The following is a 20,759-nucleotide window of genomic DNA, read 5'->3' as shown; positions in this document are numbered from 1 at the left end:
CGATGATGATGAGTTTGATGTTCTTATGTGATGGAAACTTAATCAATTTAGGTTTCCTGTACTTGCCACTATTGCTCATGATGTTTGGCTGTTCCCGTATCAATAGTTGCTTTGAAATTTACATTTAGTACCGGTGGACGTGTGCTTGATGCATATAGGAGTTCTTTGACTCCTAAGGTCGTGCAAACACTTAGTTGTGCTCAAGATTGATTACGTGGATTGGCACATGGTGATCCGAATTTGATTGAAGATCATTTGGACGAGCTTGATAAACTTGATTTTGGTAATTATTTCATTTATTTTATAGTTTTATTTATAATTAATTTATTTGATTTGTCAAAAATCAATTTACCATATTTGCTATTTTACCATATTGCGTTGGAGACAATAACTGAGTCTGAGCTTAAGTCAGATTAATATTTTCAGGTAATGTTATCATTAGGTATTATGCAATATTTATATTACATTTATAATTCATTTAAGTTATCTTACCACAAAAATTTATACTAATTCTATATTTGCTTTTAACCTTTTTAGGAGCATGTTCTGCCAAATCATTAAAAATTGAAGTTGAAGCCTTGGAGATTCATATTTTGAAATTTAGTAATTTATGTTGTAAAGTTTTAAGTTGTGGACCTCTTCTTTGTTTATTTATTGTATAAATATTAATGTTAATTTCTTTGTGATCATATTTAATTATAGAACTTTTGAAACTAATGTTTATTCATTATATAAAGATTAATGTTTATTTATTGCATGAAGATTAATATTATTAATCATTTGAAAAATAAATAAATAGGTCAAAAAGATTACATATAAATAAATAGATTTAAAATAACTATTTGTAAGAAATTATATAAAAAAGGCCTATGTCAAACAAAAAAAATGACCAAATTATTTAACCATGTCAAAAGTAGAAATCTTTGTGATCTATATACAAAAGAAAGTATCATTGTTTCAAAATCTGATTTGCCTTGCTTTAGAAAGTGGCAGTATTCCATCCTTGAATTACTATTAGTACTCATGGTAGAACAAGAGCATGAAATGATTTAACAGAGATGCTAGAATTATAGGTACAAGTTATATCCAGATGTGATATTGTTCAGGAAAAGAGGAACAAATTAATGTCATTGTATTTGTTGCTTCTAGACCATTATTAGCCCATGGATCCATATTTCTTCTATTGCTAACAAAGAGCCTAAAGATTATTATTAATCATCTGTTTTTGTGTTTCTTTTTCTATTTGAATCCTTCACAACCCAAGTCAACCATAAATTATCCAAGCCAACTCACCATAAAAACCGACCTAAAACCGACCAAACTGAAACCCCTTAAACCAACCGAAACCAACTTTTGACACAATGCGGCTCAGTTGGTTAGAAAAGAATGATTTTTTTGTTAGTTTTACAAAAAATCGAACTGAAAATCGAGCGAACCGACGTTTGCTCTCTCCTATTTGCAGGTACCTCAAGATCAATAACCCCTCCACCAATGCTAAACCAACCACAAGAACAACTTTTAGCATCCCTAATCAACACACAGGTAGCTAGAGAACTTTTTCCAAAACAAACACCGCAGAAACAATCCATCACCACCAAAGGAGAGGAATCACCAAAAAAAAATACAAAACCAGGTACATTTAGAGTATTTTACTAAGTTCCTTTTATTTTGCCTATTGTTTTTAGTTCTTCTCTACATAATTTTTCCATAGTAATGCAAATGAGCATGTCTTGATTGCTCTTGCTGATAGATATGTAATTTCTATCAATTTCTGGTCATACGTTGAGATAAACCTTTTGTTGATGCTTTGGGCTACAACCTAACTTTGTCTTTTATCTGATCTTTGCAAATGTTAGCATCTAGATGAGAATATCTTGATTGCTCTTGCTGATGGATATGTAGAGTCTATTAATCTCTCATCATATATTGAGAAAATATATTGTTCATGCTTTGGGCTATAACCTAACTTTGTCTCATATCTAATCTTTACAAATGCTAGCATGATATATTTTGTTGTTAAAGCTAGATGCATAGACTACCATTATAATGATTGGGTAATACTGCTTCAATCTACAAGTGAACTCCAATTAATAATATTACTACCTCAATTTTTTGTACATGTACACTGATAGCCAACATTGCTCATGTTTTTTGTCCCTAGGTAATTTTGCAAGGTCAACCCTTTGATGTTAACTTTTGCATACAACAACTGCCTCAGCTATTGCAAAAATCTGTAAATACTTACTAATAGATACTAATCTTATTTTTGTTCAACATTTATATCAGGCAATCAACATGTAAGAAATCCAATTGACAATTCCAAGTATTCAATATTAAATTTTGTATAACAAAATTGCCCCTATCATCATAGATATCTACAAATGCACACCATAGAACACTAATCTTCAATTTGTTCAAGCACTGCATGGCCTTATCAACAAACAAAAAAGGCTCTGTAACCTAGTACTCAAATCATACACAACATTTATTAATATATTTTATTGTCAACATTTTGTTCAAAATGTTTTTTTTTTTCGCTCGAGCGCAACACACAGGATAAACTCTATTATATGCCTACGACTAACTTAAACATATTCTAGAGATAAAATGATAGTAAATGATAAAATCATAAATAATAGAAAGATAGGTCAGAAGAGTCCAATAGCAATATGAACTCCACTCCAATAGAAGAGGTTACTTTGGTAGTAAGTTACAGAGTCATTGAATCATGTCATGTAATTATAAAATATTAATAATTATAAAAATAAATATAAATAAGTATAATTAATTAAATATATTAAAAAATTTTATTAAACGTGGAATATATTTATTAAATAAATCAAATTAAACAAGTAACATGATTAAATTTTTAGATATGATTATCACTATAAACATGATTAATGTAAAATACATACAATTAAATATAATTTCATTATTCAAATTTAAAACTAATAATCATAAAAACAATTCTAACAAAACAAAAATATCCATCATCATCAATCATTATATATAAATTCTATTGTCATTATTATAGTCATACTAAAGTAAAATATTTATATGAAAATTTAAACAAATCATAAACTTATCGTGTAAAAATGTTTATAGATTAATTAAATGAGTAACAAATAAATCTTGGATTCACGTAACACGATTAAAATGTTATTATTCAAAATTCAAGCACACTTAACTCTTATCATGTTCATGTGATATGCAAAATTACAAGTCTAAGCCAGCAAAAGAACATATGAAAAACCAATGTCAAACACTCAACTGGAACAAAATAATTCAAATTATTACGTATCCATGAGATAATATTACGCAAATTCAAACTGATTAATGGTTCAGTTTTGATTTGAAAGTAACAACACCTTGGACTGGTTACTTTTGCTTGGTCCTCCTTGTTCACGGTCCTCATCATCATTATAATTTATTATCTGCATTGTTAAAGCTAGGTTTGCCGTTTTGAGCCGTTTTATTTTAGACTTGCTTTTCCCGTACTTATTCATAAGTGCACGGTTTATGTCGGCCCCACTTTTCTTCATCAGAAGATGATTTTGGGCTTTGAGCTCCAGGTTTTCTTTTTGCAACTTTTGCACGTCCATCTACAAGAAGAGATATGTTATTAATAGAAAGAAGAAAAATAATGTGGGGATTCAAATGTGAGATTATCATTAATCAGCTAGAACAATATTGTCACTGTCTGATGTATTGAAGTGCAAATATAACAATGAGTAAAATTGCATCTATCATCCTCGAAAGTTTCTGACTTGAATATTAATTTCGTCTTACAGTTTTAAACGTCACATTTTGAGAGAGAGAGAGAGAGACTTACTACCAACGGGGTGAGCTCCTCTACTTGGTTTTTGAGATCTGTATTTGTTTTCTCCAACTGGGCAATACAACCTTGGAGTTGACGCATTTCGTTTACCTGATGGTCACCTTTCTCATTGAGCTGCTTGATTTCTGCACTCATCACCCCATTAAGTTCAGTAATCTCGGTTATTTGCTTCTGCATATTTGTGACTTCATCCTGGATACAAAGTCAATTCAAGATGAGAACACATTTAAACCCGGCCACGTCTCTAAAGTTAGGTCCCGACCCAACCCGGCCATTTAAACCCATTTAATTTAAATTTATTTTTAAAATTTTTTAAATATATTTATTAAAATTCAAATTAAATAAATTTTTTTATTAACATAATAATATCTTAGGCTAAGCGCGCAAGTCACCTGACCCATAGACAGGTCTAATTAATGCGTTCATTAGCTTTTACATCTTCTTGAAAATAAAAAATAAGTTATTGTCTCCTTAATTTTAGTTTAAAAAATAAAACTAAATTATAAAAAATTTACACTATAAAAATAAATAAATGAAAAAAATTAACGATTAATTACTACAATTAGAGTTGACGAAACAACTTAAACTTAAATTAAGTATATTTTTTTCTTAAAAACATTAATGTAATAAAAATAATAAATATATAACACAAGCTATTAGTTTACTAATATTTAATAACTTTAAATTATTTTTAAATCTCTTTTCTTTCTATTAATTTTATTAGTTTTAAAATTATTATAATTTTGAAATGACAAAAATGATAAAAATTGTTTCAATGAACTTTGAACTTGTTTGAGTGATCTTTGAACTTATTTGAATGATTTTGGAAGTTCTTTGAATGAGTTTTTGAACTTATGTGAATAGTTTTTAAACTTGTTTAAAAAGTTTTGAAATGCCTACGTATTTCCATGTGAAAAGTTTTAAAATTACTCAAATAAGTTTTGAAATTCTTTGAATGATTGTTAAACATGTTTGAATAGTTTTTAAACTTGTTTAAATTAGTTTTAAACTTCCTTTGCATTTGCTTTTGATATGTCCAAGTATTTGACATCAAATTGGGTTTAAAAAAAGTAATTTTTATGTTTTAAGCTACAACTATCAATACCTCGATATTCGTTATTGATACATTTTACACAAAATGCTTCTAGATGCAAGGTATGGATACTTATCTCAAAAGTATAGATGTTTGTCTCAAAAGTAGTATCAATACCTAGTGAAAAGTATCGATACTTAAGGTTTAGAACTAGCCGTTAGACACGAAATTCAAAAGAAAAACCACTAGTTTTTTTACTAAATCATATCTAACGACTCTAAAGCTTCTCCAACTATAAAAAGGACTTTTCCAACACATTTACAAGGTTAGAAGAGTGGAGAAAAACATCAAATGCTCAAGCATCAAATCTTATGAAGAAAAAGAAGAAAAGAAAAAGAAACCAACTTAGAGGAAGCTATTCACATTCTTCCATTTAGCTTTTAATCTATCCTTGTGCTACAAATTCTTTGTACTTTCACTTCTATCATTTGTACTCTTCTTTGTATCATTCAAATACTTCCAACCTTGTACTTACTTGTTAGCTTTAATATTGAATTATGTTTTGATTTGACAAAATTAAATTGACTAAGCCTTGCACACAAGCATTTGAAATGTTTTTTATTCACTTGATCAACTCCCTACAGTCTTAAAACATGTTTGACAAAAGGTTGAAAATCTTTGAGAATCAAAAGCTTTCAAAATGCATAGTTTTCAACAATGAGGATTGACCCTTATGATGAACAGTCAATCTTAGAAAGAAATAAAAAGCAAAGATAACTTTAGGACAATTGCAGAATCGACCTCCCTTAACAAGAAGCTTGATCCTAGGTAAAATAAAATGTAGAGCAAAGCTTTAAGAGTTCACAAGATCGACCCCTTTTAGTACCAAGCTCGATCCTAACTTATACACCTTACAAGGGCGTAGATGATAAGATAATTATTTTAGCAAAGCTTTAGGTAAAATGGAAATGTTTATTGAATCTATGGATCTTAAAATTTGGAATATAATTTTGGATGGCCCTTATACACCTTACAAGGAAGTAGATGATAAGATAATTATTAAGACTAGGAGAGCGTGGGTTGAGAAAGAGAAAAAGTTGATACAAATAAATTGCAAGGCCTACAATACTCTCTTTTGTTCCCTAGGTGCTAGTGAATTTAACAAGGTGTCCATGTGTGAGAGTGCAAAACAAATTTAGAATACCTTAAAAACTACTTATGAAGGAACTAATCAAGTCAAGGGAGTTAAATTAGGACTTCTTATACTTGGGTATGAGTTATTTAGAATGGAGAAAAGTGAACCAATTAATCAAATGTTTAAGAGGTTCACAAACATAGTTAGAGGTTTGAGAGCCTTAGGAAAAGATTTTCTCAATGCCCAATTAGTTAAGAAATTACTCTATAGCCTATCTAAGTCATGGAAACCAGAAGTAACGACTATAGAAGAAGCTAGTAACCTCAAGAACTTTAAATTAAAAGAACTTGTAGAATCTCTACTCACCTATGAGATCACTTTAAAACATGAAAGTGATCAAGAAGAAGCAAAAAAGGGTGACACAAAGAAAAAGGGGATAGCTTTTAAATACCAAATAGAAGAGGAAAAGATGAGTACAAAAAGTGAGAGTAAAAAGGATGAGGAGATAGCCATTTATGAGGAGAAACTATAAGAGTAGGAGACCTTCTAGGAGAGATGTGCCCACGAAAGAGTATAGCAAAGACCATTTGATATGCTATGATTGTAAGAAACCGGGACGCACCAAGTACAATTTTCCAAACAAGAAAAGCACTTTCAGGAACTTTAAGAAAAAGCCAATGATGGCCACTTGGAATGATAGTGATGACTCCCAAGTTTAAGAAAAAGATGAAGTTACCAACCTTTGTCTCAAGGCACTTGATGGCTTTAAGATGTGTTTTACTTCTTATGAATTTAACTCATGTACCTTTGATAAAGATACTTATTCATTCAATGAGTTACAAGATGCAAATGATGACTTAGCTTTTGAATTTGAGGAAAAGACCTAAAGGTACAAAGTATCATATATAAACTTAAGGTAGAGAATGAACTTTTAGCCAAGACTAAGATTGAATTTCAAAGCACTGTCAAAGACTTCCAAATTGAAAAAAATATATTTGAAAAAGAAAAATGAGACTTGCATGAATCTTTTTCAAAATTTCATATGAGACAATAAAAATTAAACATGTTGAAGACATAAAAAACTTTCTTTGACAAGGAAGGATTAGAATATGATAGCACCCAAAAGGAAACTCACCTTAAAAACTTCTTTGTAAAAGAAAATGAAAACTATGATGTTTTTACCAGATGTATATGTTGCCATAAAGTAGGACACTCTATGTATTTTTGTCTTTTGAGAATGGTTTCACAAAGAGGCAAGGTGACTAAGAAGATATGGTTTCCAAAAGGAACTAAGCCTGCACAAGACAAAGTAGTGAGATTAGAATGGGTTCCAAAAGAAACCAAAATTACTACCTCAAAAGGACCCAAGAAAGTTTAGGTAGCAAAATCAAAAGTTTGAATTTTCTTTTTGTAGGTTGAAAGCACATGCTTGGAGTTGAGCACAAGGAAAAGGAATATGATATCTTAATAGTGGATGCTCTGAACACATGACTGGAAACAAAGAGTCATTCAAAGAATTAAGATCAAGAAAATGAGGAAATGTAACATTTAGACATGACTCAAAAGGTCACAGTGAATGTATTGGTACAATAAGTAAAAACTCTTCCTCTTAAATTGGAAATATTTTATTTGTAATTGGTCCCAAGCATAACTTGTTGAGTGCTACTCAATTATGTGATAAAGGTCTTCAAGTTATTTTTGAAGCATTGTTTTGTCATGTTGTAAATATTAAGACTAATAAGAGTTTTTTTTGTTAGAAATAGAGTAAGGGTTTCGTATAAGCTAAAGGGAACGAAGATGAATATCAAAGATTAGCAGAAGGCTACTTATGGGAATACGAATAAGAAGATACAATGTACTAGACAACAAATACATGACTTGGAGTTGTAATTGTAAAAGGACATTATGAATGGAGAAATTAGGAAAACGATAACGAAATTGAGGGTGGAAGAAAGAGCTTGACAATAAAAAGCAAGAGTCCAATAGTTTCTTGATTGGGATTGGAGCACCAAATACTTTCATGCAATGATTTTTATGAGGAAAAGGTTAAATTATATCAGTAAGTTAGAGATCAATAGGTGGAATGTGGAGGATTTGTGAGAGCCAAGGAATGAGATTGTTGAATATCTTATTGATATTTATGGGTAGGGTTTAACCATTAGATTAAAATAAATGAATTATTAATTTAAAAAACTCAAGGAGAGCTTTATGGAGTTTTCCGAGAGCCTTTTTTTCTAACATGAAATATGGAAAACTATTCAGAGTTGTGATGGTAACAAGTCACCAGGGCCAAATGGTTTTAATTTGATTCTTTTAAAAATGCAATAGGAGCTGATTAAAGGTGATGTGATGAGACATGTGGAGGATTTTTATAGGTCAGTTGTTATGGATGGGTGTATTAACACCTATTTGATTACACTAATTTAGAAATGTGTTAATTTGGTAAAAATTAGTGAGTATCGGCCTATTAGCCTTGTAGCCAGCTTGTATAAAATCATTTCCAAAGTCCTTGCCAACCTCATGAAAATGGTTATTGATAAAGTAGTTGGGGAGAATCAATTCATTTTCATTAAAGGACATCAAATCCTTAATTACAACCTTATTGCAAATGAAATTGTGGATTTATTGAAAAAAAGGTATGAATGAAGGGTTAATCTTTAAATTTGATTTTGAAAATGCGTACAATAGTGTGGATTGGGTGTTCCTTGAGTTGGTGATAAAGAACATGGGGCTTAAGGGAAAATGGAGAACTTGGATTATGTCTTGTATATCCACAATGTCTATTTCAGTTCTTGTTAATGAGATACCCACTTGGCAATTCTGAATGAAGAGGGGACTTCAACAAGGTTGTTTGTTATCACCGTTACTTTTAAATTTGGCTGCTGAAGCCTTTAGCTTGTTGATGCATAAGGCAGCAAATGAACAGGTGATTGAGGGAGTTGACATAGTAAGAAAAAGACTTTCCATCACGCATTTGCAATATGTTGATGATACAGCAATTCTCTTTAAGCCTCTATTTACTCATTTATTCAATACTAAGAGGAATTTGAGATGTTTTCAAGCAATATCGGGGCTCAAAATCAATTTTCAGAGAAGTTCATTAACTGGAAGTGAAATGGAACATCATATGATTGAGCAATGGACCGAGTGAATTGCATGCAAAATGGGAAGTCTCTCAATAACTTATTTGGGATTATCATTAAGAGGGATGGTCAATTCATTAAAAATGTAGTGGCTAATAGTGGAGAAATTTGAAACAAGACTTGCAAGGTGGAAGGCAAGGTCTCTATCCATGGGTGGGAAGGTAACACTTTTGAAGTCAATATTAACGGAGTCTCTTAATTTTTTTTTTGTCTATCTTTCAAATTCTGATAAGGTGAAAGAAAGATTATCGCATTCAAAGGCTTTTTCTTTAGCGGTAAATAGAAGGCAAGAGGAAAATTCGTCATATTGATTGGAATTCCATTTGTTTATACAAAGACATGGAAGGTCTTAGAGTTATTAATCTATGTCTCAAGAATCGAGCGTTGTAAAAAAATGGATTTAAAGATTTGAAAATGAGTTAGAGAGTCTTTAAAGAAGAATAATTGTTGAGAGAATGAGAGGTGATAATGTGAACCTATTGCATATTAGTGAAAATAGGAAGATGACCTCGAGGCATTTGGAAAAATATTATAAAAACCTTGTATCTAGAAGATGGCATGGCAAATATGGTAAAGAGGGTATGGTTTTTCGATTGAAAATGGTAAAAAGATTCATTTTTGGAATGAACAATGGATTGAGGGGGTAATCCTAAAAGAAAACTTCCCTCAAATGTTTGCAATCAACAAAAATAAAAATATTGAAAGCTTTGGATAATGGGTGGAAGATGAATGGAAATGGCAGATTGAGCTTAAAAGGAATCCTTTTGATTAAGAATGAGAGCAGTGGTTGGATTTCAATAAGTTATTAGATGATCAAGTAATTGGGAAGAATTTTGAGGATAAATTTATATGGAAGGAAACACCTAGTGGCTTGTACACTACTAAATCATTATCTAGATGCGTGTTGAAAAAGGATCATGGGGTTAATCACTTTTAAAAGGAGTTATGGAAGGGCTTAGCCATATTTAAAGTGGACATTTTTGGGTGGCAGCTGATCAAAGGGAAAATTGTAATTAAGGTAGTGTTCTTGAGGAAAAGATTACTTAAAGTTAACTCTATGTATTGTCTATTGTGTAAGAAAAAGCTTGAATCAATGGGACACTTATTTTTTTCCTATGATCAGACTTGGAAAATATGGCATTGGTGGGTTGGAAATTGAAGACTGAATTAGGTAAGTCATAATGATTCACTTGTTAGTTTCCTTACATGGAATATGACTACAAAATTGATGAGTAATGTAGATATTAGCATATGTCCTTTTGGGCAATTGTATGGTTTATTTGGTTGGCAAGGAACGATGTACTTTTTAAGGAAAAAGTTTGGAATTGCAATCAAGTTTATGATACTGTGGCACTCGGGTGGCTTGGTGAGCCAACGCAAAGTGGCCTCGAATCAATCTCTATTATGGACTCAAAGAGAATGTCGAATATGGTTGTTGTCCCTACAAAGCTAAAAGCAGCAAAAGTTGTTGAGCCTTGGCAACCGCTTCTTCATGATCTTGTTAAATTAATGGGGATAAGGCTTTGAGATGTAACTTGGGAGAAGCTAGGATCGGGAGAATCCTAAGAGATGAAATGGCAAAATCCTAGTTTAGTTTTCCTTGTCGATTAGTGTTATGGATGCTAATATGGTCAAGATTTTGGCCATTGGAAAAGCCCTTTAAATTATGCCAACATTGAGATGGGCTAATAGTAATAGAGTTGTTTTTTAGAGTGATTTAGAGAATACAGTGAAATGCGTAAAAGAATCATCAGAAGCCCCATGGAATATTACGAAGTATACGGGTATCCATAAATTAGGGAGAGAATATCTTATGGAGAATATTTCCTTATGTAATTTTCTTTTATTTTCCTTTTATTTTACTTTTACTTTTACTTTAAGAAAGTCTAGAGTTAAAATACTTTTTTATTTGTTATTTACTTTACTTGCACACTAAGTAGATTTAAGTCTAGTTGACAATTTCTACATTGTATCAGACCCTAGTTGTTCTTTCTTGTGAAATTTTTTTCTATGGCAAAAAAAAACTAATAAAAACTTAAGCAAAATCTTCTACCAAAGCTATGAATAATAAACCACTCCACTATCATTTGAGTAATTCTGATAGACTAGGTGATTTATTGATATCCCATGCATTAAAAGGGCCCAACTATTCAACATGGAAGAAAGCTATTGTTAATGCATCGTGATCGAAACACAAATTGGTATTTGTGGATGGAAATTACCAAAACCAAAAGAGGATGAATGGTTGACTTGTAATGCTATGGCAGTAGCATGGTTGTTAAACTCACTCAATAAGGAGTTACATAATAGTGTTGCAGATCATGACTCTACCTATGACATCTGGAGAGATTTGAAAGAGAGGTTTTCACAAGAAAGTAGACATTGAATTCAAGAATTGAAAAGAAAAATAATTAACACTAGACAAGGTGAATTGATAATCTTAGCTTACTATACAAAAATGAATGGACTTTGGGATCAACTTAAAAGTTGTTCCAAGTCTCATGGACGAAGAGGTAGGAGTTGTACATGTAGAGTCTTGGCCAAGGAAAAAGAAAAAGAAAAATTGCATCAATTCGTAATGGAATTGAATGATTCCTATGTTGTTATAAGATTGAATATTCTTTGTAAAGATCCATTACCATATTTAACAATTGCTTATTCTTTATTGAGTTCAGAACAACTGTCGTGGCAAGGCCAATTTTAGAGGCAATAACATTCAAAGTATATGCTAGAGAAAAGAATCAAGATCCAAACAGGAGACCCAAATGTGAACACAACAAGAAAACATGTCACATAAAAGAAAAATATTTTGAGATTGTAGGATATCCACCAAATTGGCAAGGAAGAAAAAAAATTTTCAAGTAAAGACAGCCATCAATGCAGCAGCCACAGAAACCAAAGGAAAGGACATGCATTTCCAACAATAAACAAATCAACAGCAAATTATTCTAAATCCTACAAGGTTATCTCAAACTCAATTTGATTAAATCATGGCAATACTTGACGAAGACAAACAAGGAACTCCCACTATCAACTTTGTTGGACCTTGTCACCAAAAGGCTAATTCGAGTAAGTGAAATGGACAAGGGCACTACTATTTTGAAGGAAAAAATAAAATTTGGGTAAATGCTTTGAGATTGAAAAATCAACTTGAAGATGTAGGAGACTCAATTAGGAAAAAGGAAGAAGACATGAGAGAATCTGACCTTGAAGCCAAAAATGATGCAATTGACAAAGAAATGATAGTTGTGAACTCAAGGCCATAAAGAAAAAAAAGAATGCCACAAAAATTTGAAGATTATATAATGACTTGCAAGAAGATTATAAACCCCCCAACTAAGTCTACCCTTCCTATCAACCAATTATACGAAGTGAATCTTGAGCTAGATACTTATGAGAATGCTGTCAAAAATTCAATGTAGAAAGAAGCAATGAATAAAGAGCTAAAAGCTCTTCCATTGAACAATACATGGAGCCTAATTCCCTTACCAAAAAGAAAAAGGGCAATTGGAAGGAAATGGGTATTTAAAATTAAATAAAGAGCCGATGGAAAAATTGAAAAGTACAAAGCTTGATTAGTTGCAAAGGGTTACACTAGAGGAAGTCAACTATAATGAAACATTTGCTCTAGTGGCTAAATTCACCACAGAGCAATGCTTGTTAGCTATTTTAGCAATTAAAAGGTGAAAACTACATCAAATGGATGTTCACAATGCTTTTTTACATAGGGAACTCAATGAAGAAGTATTCATGAAACCTCCTCAAGGTATGGAAGTTCCTAATGATTCACTAGTTTGTAAGTTGCATAAGTCCTTATATGGACTCACACAAGCATTACCACAATGGTTTGGAAAACTTTCTACTTCTTTCCTCAATTATAGTCTCAAACAAAGTCAATGGAATCACTCACTATTCACACTTTCATATAGGGATAGCTTCTTAGTAGTGTTAATCTATGTATATAATCTTATACTTGTCGGGAATAATGGAGATAAATGTACACAATTTAAAAAATATTTTCAAACTTGTTTCAAAATAAAAGATCTAGGACCCTTACATTATTTTCTAGGGTTAGAGGTTAAAAGGAATCAAGATGAAATCTATATGAATTAGCACAAATATGAAAGAGATATTATCAAAGAAGTAGGTTTCAGAGATCCAACTCAATGAATAAGTATTCATGAAACCTCCTTAAGGTATAGAAGTTCCTAATGACTCACTAGTTTGTAAGTTGCATAAGTCATTATATGGACTCAAATAAGCACCACCACAATGGTTTGGAAAACTCTCCACTTCTCTTCTTATTTATGGTTTTAAATAAAGTCCATAGGATCACTCACTATTCGCACTTTCATATAAGGATAATTTCTTAGCAGTATTAATCTACGTGGATGATCTTATACTTGTTGGGAATAATAGAGATAAATGTACACAATTTAAAAAATATTTCCAACTTGTTTCAAAATAAAAAACCTAGGCCCTTGCATTATTTTTAGGGTTAGATGCTAAAAGGAATCAAGATGGAAACTATGTGAATCAATATAAATATGCAGGAGATATTATCAAAAAAGTAGATCGCAAAAATCTAACTCAATGAAAAAGTACTCATAAAACCTCTTCAAGGTATGGAAGTTCATAATGATTCACTAGTTTGTAACCTACATAAGTCTTTATATGGACTTAAACTAGCACCACCACAGTGGTTTGGAAAACTCTCCATTTCTTTTCTTAATTATGGTTTTAAACAAAGTCCATGGGATCACTCACTATTCACACTTTCATACTGGGATGGTTTATTGACAATATTAATCTTTGTAGATGATCTTATACTTGTTGGGAATAATGGAGATAAATGTACACAATTTAAGATATACTTCCAAACTAGTTTCAAAATAAAAGACCGAAGACCCTCCATTATTGTTTAGGATTAGAGGTTAAAAGGAATCAATATGGAATCTATGTGAATCAGCACAAATATGCAGGAGATATTATCCAATAAGAAAGTCTCGAAGATCCAAAGATGGTGCAAACATCAATTCCAGAACAACACAATTTATCTAGTGAGATAAGGAACTTACTTGAGCATGTGACTATATACTGGAGACTTGTAAGGACATTAATCTATTTGATAGTGACTCGATCGAACATCTCTTATGTTGTACAAGTTATAAGCCAATTCACACAAGCACCAAAAGCTCCTCATTTTGCTATGGAAAAAAGATTGGTCCGATATATCAAGAGATCTCCTGGCCATGGTCTTTTTTATTCCAGTATGAACTCACTTAAGTTGAAAGCATATTGTAACTCAAATTAGCCTACTTGTCTAACTACTATGCATTCAGTTTCAGGAATGCTTATTTTTCTAGGAGACACTCCCCTTAGTGGAAATCAAAGAAGCAACAAACAATATCTATATCATGAACTAAAGTTGAATATCGAACAATGGCAGTGACACTACAGAACTGGTTTGGTACGTAATGTTTTAAAAGATCTGTCCTTTATTATTACAAAACCATTCCTCTATTCTGTGATAACAAGTCAACCATACACATTGCATCCAATCTAGTCTTTCATGAACGAATTAAACATATCAAGCTTGATTATCATTTTCTCAAAGAACACGTTCAATGAAAGCTCTTAGCTCTCAATTTTGTTCCCTCACATAATCAACTTATAGATTTGTTAACCAAGAGACTCAGTGTTGAAACATTCAACTTACTACTAAACCATATAGGGGTTCACTCTTTACTTACTTGAGGGAGATACAAGGTGGATATCCACAATATCAATGGCAAGCTCTGTGGAGTCCAAACCCATCACCTACACCGACTTAAAGGAGGCTATTATGAAATATATGAGTTCCTCAAGTCATGGAGAGAATATCTTAGGGAGAATATTTTCTTATGTAATACTTTCCTATTTTCTTTTTACTTTACTTGTACTCTAAAGAAGTCTAAGGTTAGAACAATTTCTTATTTGTTATTTACTTTACGTGCACACCAAATAAGTTTAGGTCTAGTTAGTTATTATAAATAGCCCCTTAGGTAGTCTTTTATTTTCATCAAGCAATTTCGTTCTTTATTTAGATCTTAGGTATTTTCTACATAAAAAAATGAGAAGTATTTTGATACAAATGGAAGTCTATAAAACTAAGTTGCATGATTGGAGCTTCAAGAAAATCCCAAGAGCTACAAATGAGTTTGCTGACCAATTAACTAAAACTAAGGTTGAAAGAAGAGATGATCTAATATGGGTTGTTAATGATGTTGACGAAAGACCGCAGGGGTTGGAGTCCCTTTAATTCATGGTTTTTTGGGTTTGATTGTATAGGTTGTGGCGGTGGCTGCAATGTTTTGTTGTATGCAGGTTTTTTATGGGGGCAACATGTTGCAGCAGTTCAGGTGGGTATGTTGGCTCGAATGCTGCACCAAAAAATGCAATTAATAGACGGCTTCATGAATAGGGGAATTTTCCTTTTTTTTTTTTTTTGTGTATGGGTTTATTGAGAAAAGCTTGTGACGAATTGTACAAGCTGTACAGCCACAAGGGTTTTATTTTTGTTGTTTTGTATGGCTAGATCTTCTGAGTGGTTGAATGAGGTTATGTTAACCTCTTGTGCTTGTTGGAAGGTTGTAAATGGAGATTTTATTAGGGTTTGCAAGCTGATCTACTCTTCTGCAAAAGGAACTTTTTTTTACTCCGCAGGCTTGTTTCTTGGTGGATGGAGGTTAAATGTCCTCCTTGCTAGTTGCATTTTTTGTATTCTAATGAAATGAAATGACTATCAGCTCTTAAAAAAAAAATACTCAAAAAGTATCCACTTTAATAAAAGATTTTAAAATATTTACTTTTCGTACGCAAAAACTCTTTCTTCAACGTTTTGCTTTGGTAAATTAAATGCAAGTTGCAGAAGTAATATATAACCACACTAAACTAAGTAGACTATATTGCTGATGAATTATATTGTTGTTGTCTAAATAATCTTATCAATTGAGAATATACTCCTCTATGATTAAAAAGATACCACTACTAATTTCAAAAACCAATCAGACTCAGAATGGATAATCTAACGGAGAAAGTTTTGTAGTTCTCACCTTTTTTTTGACCCGGTGCCTTTTAGATCTGATAGCGGCTTCCGATAAATTATTGGTTTCATTGCCGGACTGTTCTACTGCATTATTAGTCCCAGGGATAGCAACTGGTGTACCTAGCGAAAGCAAACAACCGTCAGACCTTGGTGTAGGAGAGGTCAATTAGGGAAAAGTCGTGGGCTGCCTGCTGTCGTAAACTCTTGTCCGTTGTATCCATCTTTTACGGCACAAATGTTTGAAAAAAAATAAAAGAAAATTCTTGCATCAAAAAATTCAAGGAAAAGAGTTCATCATTTGATTCAACCAAGTGATCAAGTTAAAAACCAAACTTAATCCTAATTTTGATCCAAAAACTAACACTGCTTGATATTGATTTGGACGTATAAAGAATGAATGAAATCTATCTTCTATCTATATTAGATATATAGTTCTAATATTTACCTGATATATACATATCAATAACATTTATTTTATACATATTAAATACTAAAATTAACCAAAACATTTCACTCATTCTTAATTTTGATTCAGAATGAGATAAAGCCTAGAATAACTTGAAGATTAGCTCTATATTGACTTAGAACTGCTAGAAGAAGAAATATTTCATATATATATATATATATAGATATTCCTAATTTTAATTCAAAATAAAACCCTAATTTACTTGCATGTAAGCATGATATTGACTTGGAACTACGAGAAGGCAATAATTAAATATTATGTATATATTATATTTCAATAAATCACTCAATCCAAATTTTAAGTCAAAATGAAAATATTAATAAAACCTGGATTCCCTGGCAGATTGACTTGATATTGACTTAGACCTGCAAGAAGGCAAGAAGGCAAGAATTAAGTATTATTTATTATTTTAATCCCATCACTCAATCTTAATTTTAATTCAAAGTGAAAATACTAATAAGACCTGGATTCGCTTGCATATGACCATAATATTGACTAGGACCTACAAGAAGGCAAGAATTAAATATTATATAATATATTTTGATCAATTATTGAATCTTAATTTCAATTTAGCATGATATAAACTTGGACCTAAAAAAACGTAAGAATTAAATACTATATATATAATAGTTTAATAAACCACTAAATCTTAATTTTAATTTAAAATGAAAATAGCAACAAAACATGAATTCGCTTGCATATTAGCATGATATTGACTTGGACCTGCAAGAAGATAAGAATTATATATTATATATAATATTTTAATTAATCACTTAATCTTAATTTTTATTCAAAATAAAAGTACTAATAAAACTTGGATTCATTTGCATATTAGTATGATATTGACTTAAACATGAAAGAATACAAGAATTAAATACCATATATATAATAGTTTAATCAACCACTCAACCCTAATTTTAATTTAAAATGAAAATACTAATAAAATCTAGATTCATTTACTGATATTGACTTGAACTTGCAAAAAGGCCAGGATTAAATATTATTATATAATATTTTAATCAATTACTTAATCTCAATTTTAATTCAAAATAAAAATATTAATAAAACATGGATTCACTTGCATATTAGCATGATACTAGCTTGGACCTGCAGAAACCATGGAAATGGGCTACCTGTGGAGATAGGCCACCAAAAAGAGGTTATATCTCTAAAGGAAAAAACCTGCAAAGTAGGGCCTAAAGCTTAGGTCAACACCTAAAGCTTAGGTCAACAATTAGAGAGGAGTGGGAACTATGGAATCAAAGGGAGGATCCATGTATAAATGACTTAGAAAGCTAAGTCTAGAAGAGCTAGCAGGGGGAGGTATGTGATTAACCCAAGAGAGGGCAAAAAAAGATAAGAAGAAAACCACAAATTGGAAAGGGCAAAAAAATTTAGGATTGTGCATGAAAGGGGGAGAACATATTCAGACTTAATGGTGGAGATCCAAAAAAGGAAAGAAGAAAGCAAGTTAAGCTTTTCAAACCTTCAAAGACTAAGCTCGAAAGCAGTAATTGCGATGAATCAAAGACGAGTGAGAAAGGTTGGACTGGGTAAGGAAGGTAGAAAGGAAGAACAACAAAACGAAAGGAACACAAGGGAGAAAGATAAAGTTATAGTGGTGGAGAAGAAAAACACAGGGAAATCGATCAGAGAAATAGGGGAGACGTCAACTATAAGGGCTCAAGTTGTAGGAAACAATGTCAACCATGATAGCACAGACAAGACAAGATGTCAAGAAAATATGGGCAATTAGATTGGAGACACATCAAACCAGAGAGAAAAGGGAATTATAGATGAAGGCATTTAGCATCGTAACGTGATAATATTGAAGGAGGCAGAAGAAACGTACGAAGTAGGAGTCCAATTAGGTATGGCCTATAAGCATGATAGACAAACCATAACTAGGACGTTTGCTACCATGGAGCTTGAGGAATTGAAAAAAAAAAGAGACGTCATGGGAACTAAGAGGTATGTCTTCTTACCAGGGCTTACTTTTTGTTTTATTAATGTTGGCCATTTCTTGGAAAGTTAAAGCTATGGGCAGACCAAAGAAAAAGAAAGCATTAATAATCTGGTTGCCACCCACAACCCTAAGTTCCTACTTGTTAAGGAAACTAAGAGTCCAGAGCTTTTTTAGAGGACAATCGCAAGTCTGTGGGGAAATAAAAGTCTAGGGTGGACATTATCACCTGTAATTGGGAATTCAGGGAGCCTATTGAGCTACTGGGATGAGGATTTCTTTACCATGGAGAAATCTTTATTGTAGGATGTGTTAAAGGGCTTAATATGTCGAGATTAGGAATGTTTATGGGCCTAATGCTGACTCAGAAAAAAGGATTTTATGGGAAGAGTTGAGCAAAATATGTAAGGAAAAAAATGTCACATGGTGTGTGGGAGGTAATTACAACATTGTACAAAATGCGGAGGAAAGAGTAAGGGTAAAAGCCAATGATAGAGCCGTGGAGAATTTTGTTGATTTCATAGAGGAAAGTTGTTTCATTGATTTTCCTATGTTTAGGGGGAAATTCACATGGGCAAACAATAGGGACACTATGTCTTAGATTGAAGAATTAAAGACCAAGATTGCTAGCTGGAGTATTCAGAAAATTTCTCGATCAACCAACAAAGTGGTTGATAATCTAGCAAAGACGAGCATATACAGAAACGGAGTTAGCCAATTTTTATTGAGAGAGTCAAAAGTTAAGAAAAATAAAAGTTTAAAATTTTTAAAACTATTATACTGAACTTAACCATTAATAATCAAAAGATTTATAATAAACAATAATTTTATATAACATGTAAATAAAAAAATAAAAAAAACTTATAATAGTGCTTTAAGAAAGTTTTGTTTGACGATAGCAATATCTTTTTTAATATAAACAACTAAATTATTTGTAATAAACTTATCATTTATTTTATTTTGAAATCTTATCTTTTTCAATATAAACAACTAACAAATTAATGTAGTCAACATCTAATATGTTCATTTTATTATATTTAAGTTTATAATACTAAAGATTAAACTATAATATATAAAATATAAATAGTTAAATATGATATACAAAATTAATAATTTCTTCTTATACTCACAATAGTTTTCTTTCAACTAAATTTAAATTGCAAAGCACATTAAAAACATATACTTAAGATAATTTTTTCTTATATAATTAGGATTAATAAAAAATAATATATTAGTAAAATTTTAAACAACAACTAATAATGTAACACTAGAACTTATATTTGAGAATTACATATATAATAATTTTTTTAAATCTTAAAAATTAAAATTATTAAAAATAAAATTCACATAAACAGAAAAAAAAATCATGACAAATAATAGATATAATTTATATAACAAAAAAAAAATGAATATAGTTGATGATTCGTAAAAACTTAAAAAAGAAAATCTATAGAAGCTTAAAATATATGAGTAAATATAATATAATTGAAAAAATAAATAATAATAATATAAATAGAAAAAATTAAATAAAAACTTTATCTCTTAATAATTTCACAATATAAGAACGGAAACGAAAAGAGAGAAAGATGGGTGAAAAAATTTTAAAAATCAAAAAAATTTAAAAATTTGAATAATATTAAATGAAATTTGTAAAGTTATTTTATTATTTTTTAATTATATTAATTATTTAATAAAAAATTATTTTAAAAATTATTAAAAATATATATAATATATCAAAATTTTCAAAAAATTTGGGAAGGCCATTACAAAGGGACGCTCCACCCCGGGCATATGTAAACCTGCTGAATTGATGTGGATTATTTGTGAGGACATTGAGAATCAAAACAATGAAGAAAGTTAGGGTTAAATTCGTGTGTGGGATGGGTTACGGTCGTTACAGGGGAATATTTTTTGTGATTGACATTACTGGGTACACTGGACTGTGACAGGGCCAACGGCATAAATTCTTGACCTGATGATGCTTTTTTGTCTTTCGCTAGATTTTTGTTCACTGGAACAAGCTATCTTGGCCACCCAAATAGAATTGTACATATTTTGATAGCAATATAACTTCACTACTGAAAAAAAAAAAAG

At 31.1% G+C, this 20,759-nt stretch overlaps 1 protein-coding gene across 3 annotated transcripts in view; it reads right to left on the bottom strand.

Moving 5' to 3' along the window:
* Positions 1-3,110: 3,110 nt before the first annotated feature.
* LOC110425344 (uncharacterized) overlaps positions 3,111-20,759 on the bottom strand; it is a 20,128-nt gene continuing 2,479 nt past the window's right edge. For 2 of the 3 annotated variants that reach the window (XM_021440237.2, XM_021440235.2), the window contains 5 exons: positions 17,166-17,204; positions 17,029-17,067; positions 16,244-16,356; positions 3,833-4,030; positions 3,111-3,602 (listed from right to left, as the gene is read on the bottom strand). In XM_021440237.2, the coding sequence (XP_021295912.1) occupies positions 3,342-3,602; positions 3,833-4,030; positions 16,244-16,356; positions 17,029-17,067; positions 17,166-17,204 (650 nt within the window). In that variant the 3' untranslated portion in view covers positions 3,111-3,341. The remainder of the gene's footprint in view (positions 3,603-3,832; positions 4,031-16,243; positions 16,357-17,028; positions 17,068-17,165; positions 17,205-20,759) is intronic. The other variant, XM_021440238.2, reaches the window with a different exon arrangement.

Source organism: Theobroma umbraticum, unplaced genomic scaffold (assembly GCF_002168275.2).
Source record: "Theobroma umbraticum cultivar Fairchild unplaced genomic scaffold, ASM216827v3 scaffold_81.0, whole genome shotgun sequence".
In the NCBI taxonomy this organism is placed as follows: Eukaryota; Viridiplantae; Streptophyta; class Magnoliopsida; order Malvales; family Malvaceae; genus Theobroma; species Theobroma umbraticum.
Note: the sequence above shows the minus strand (reverse complement) of the source record. Positions and strands in the feature narration are given on the sequence as shown.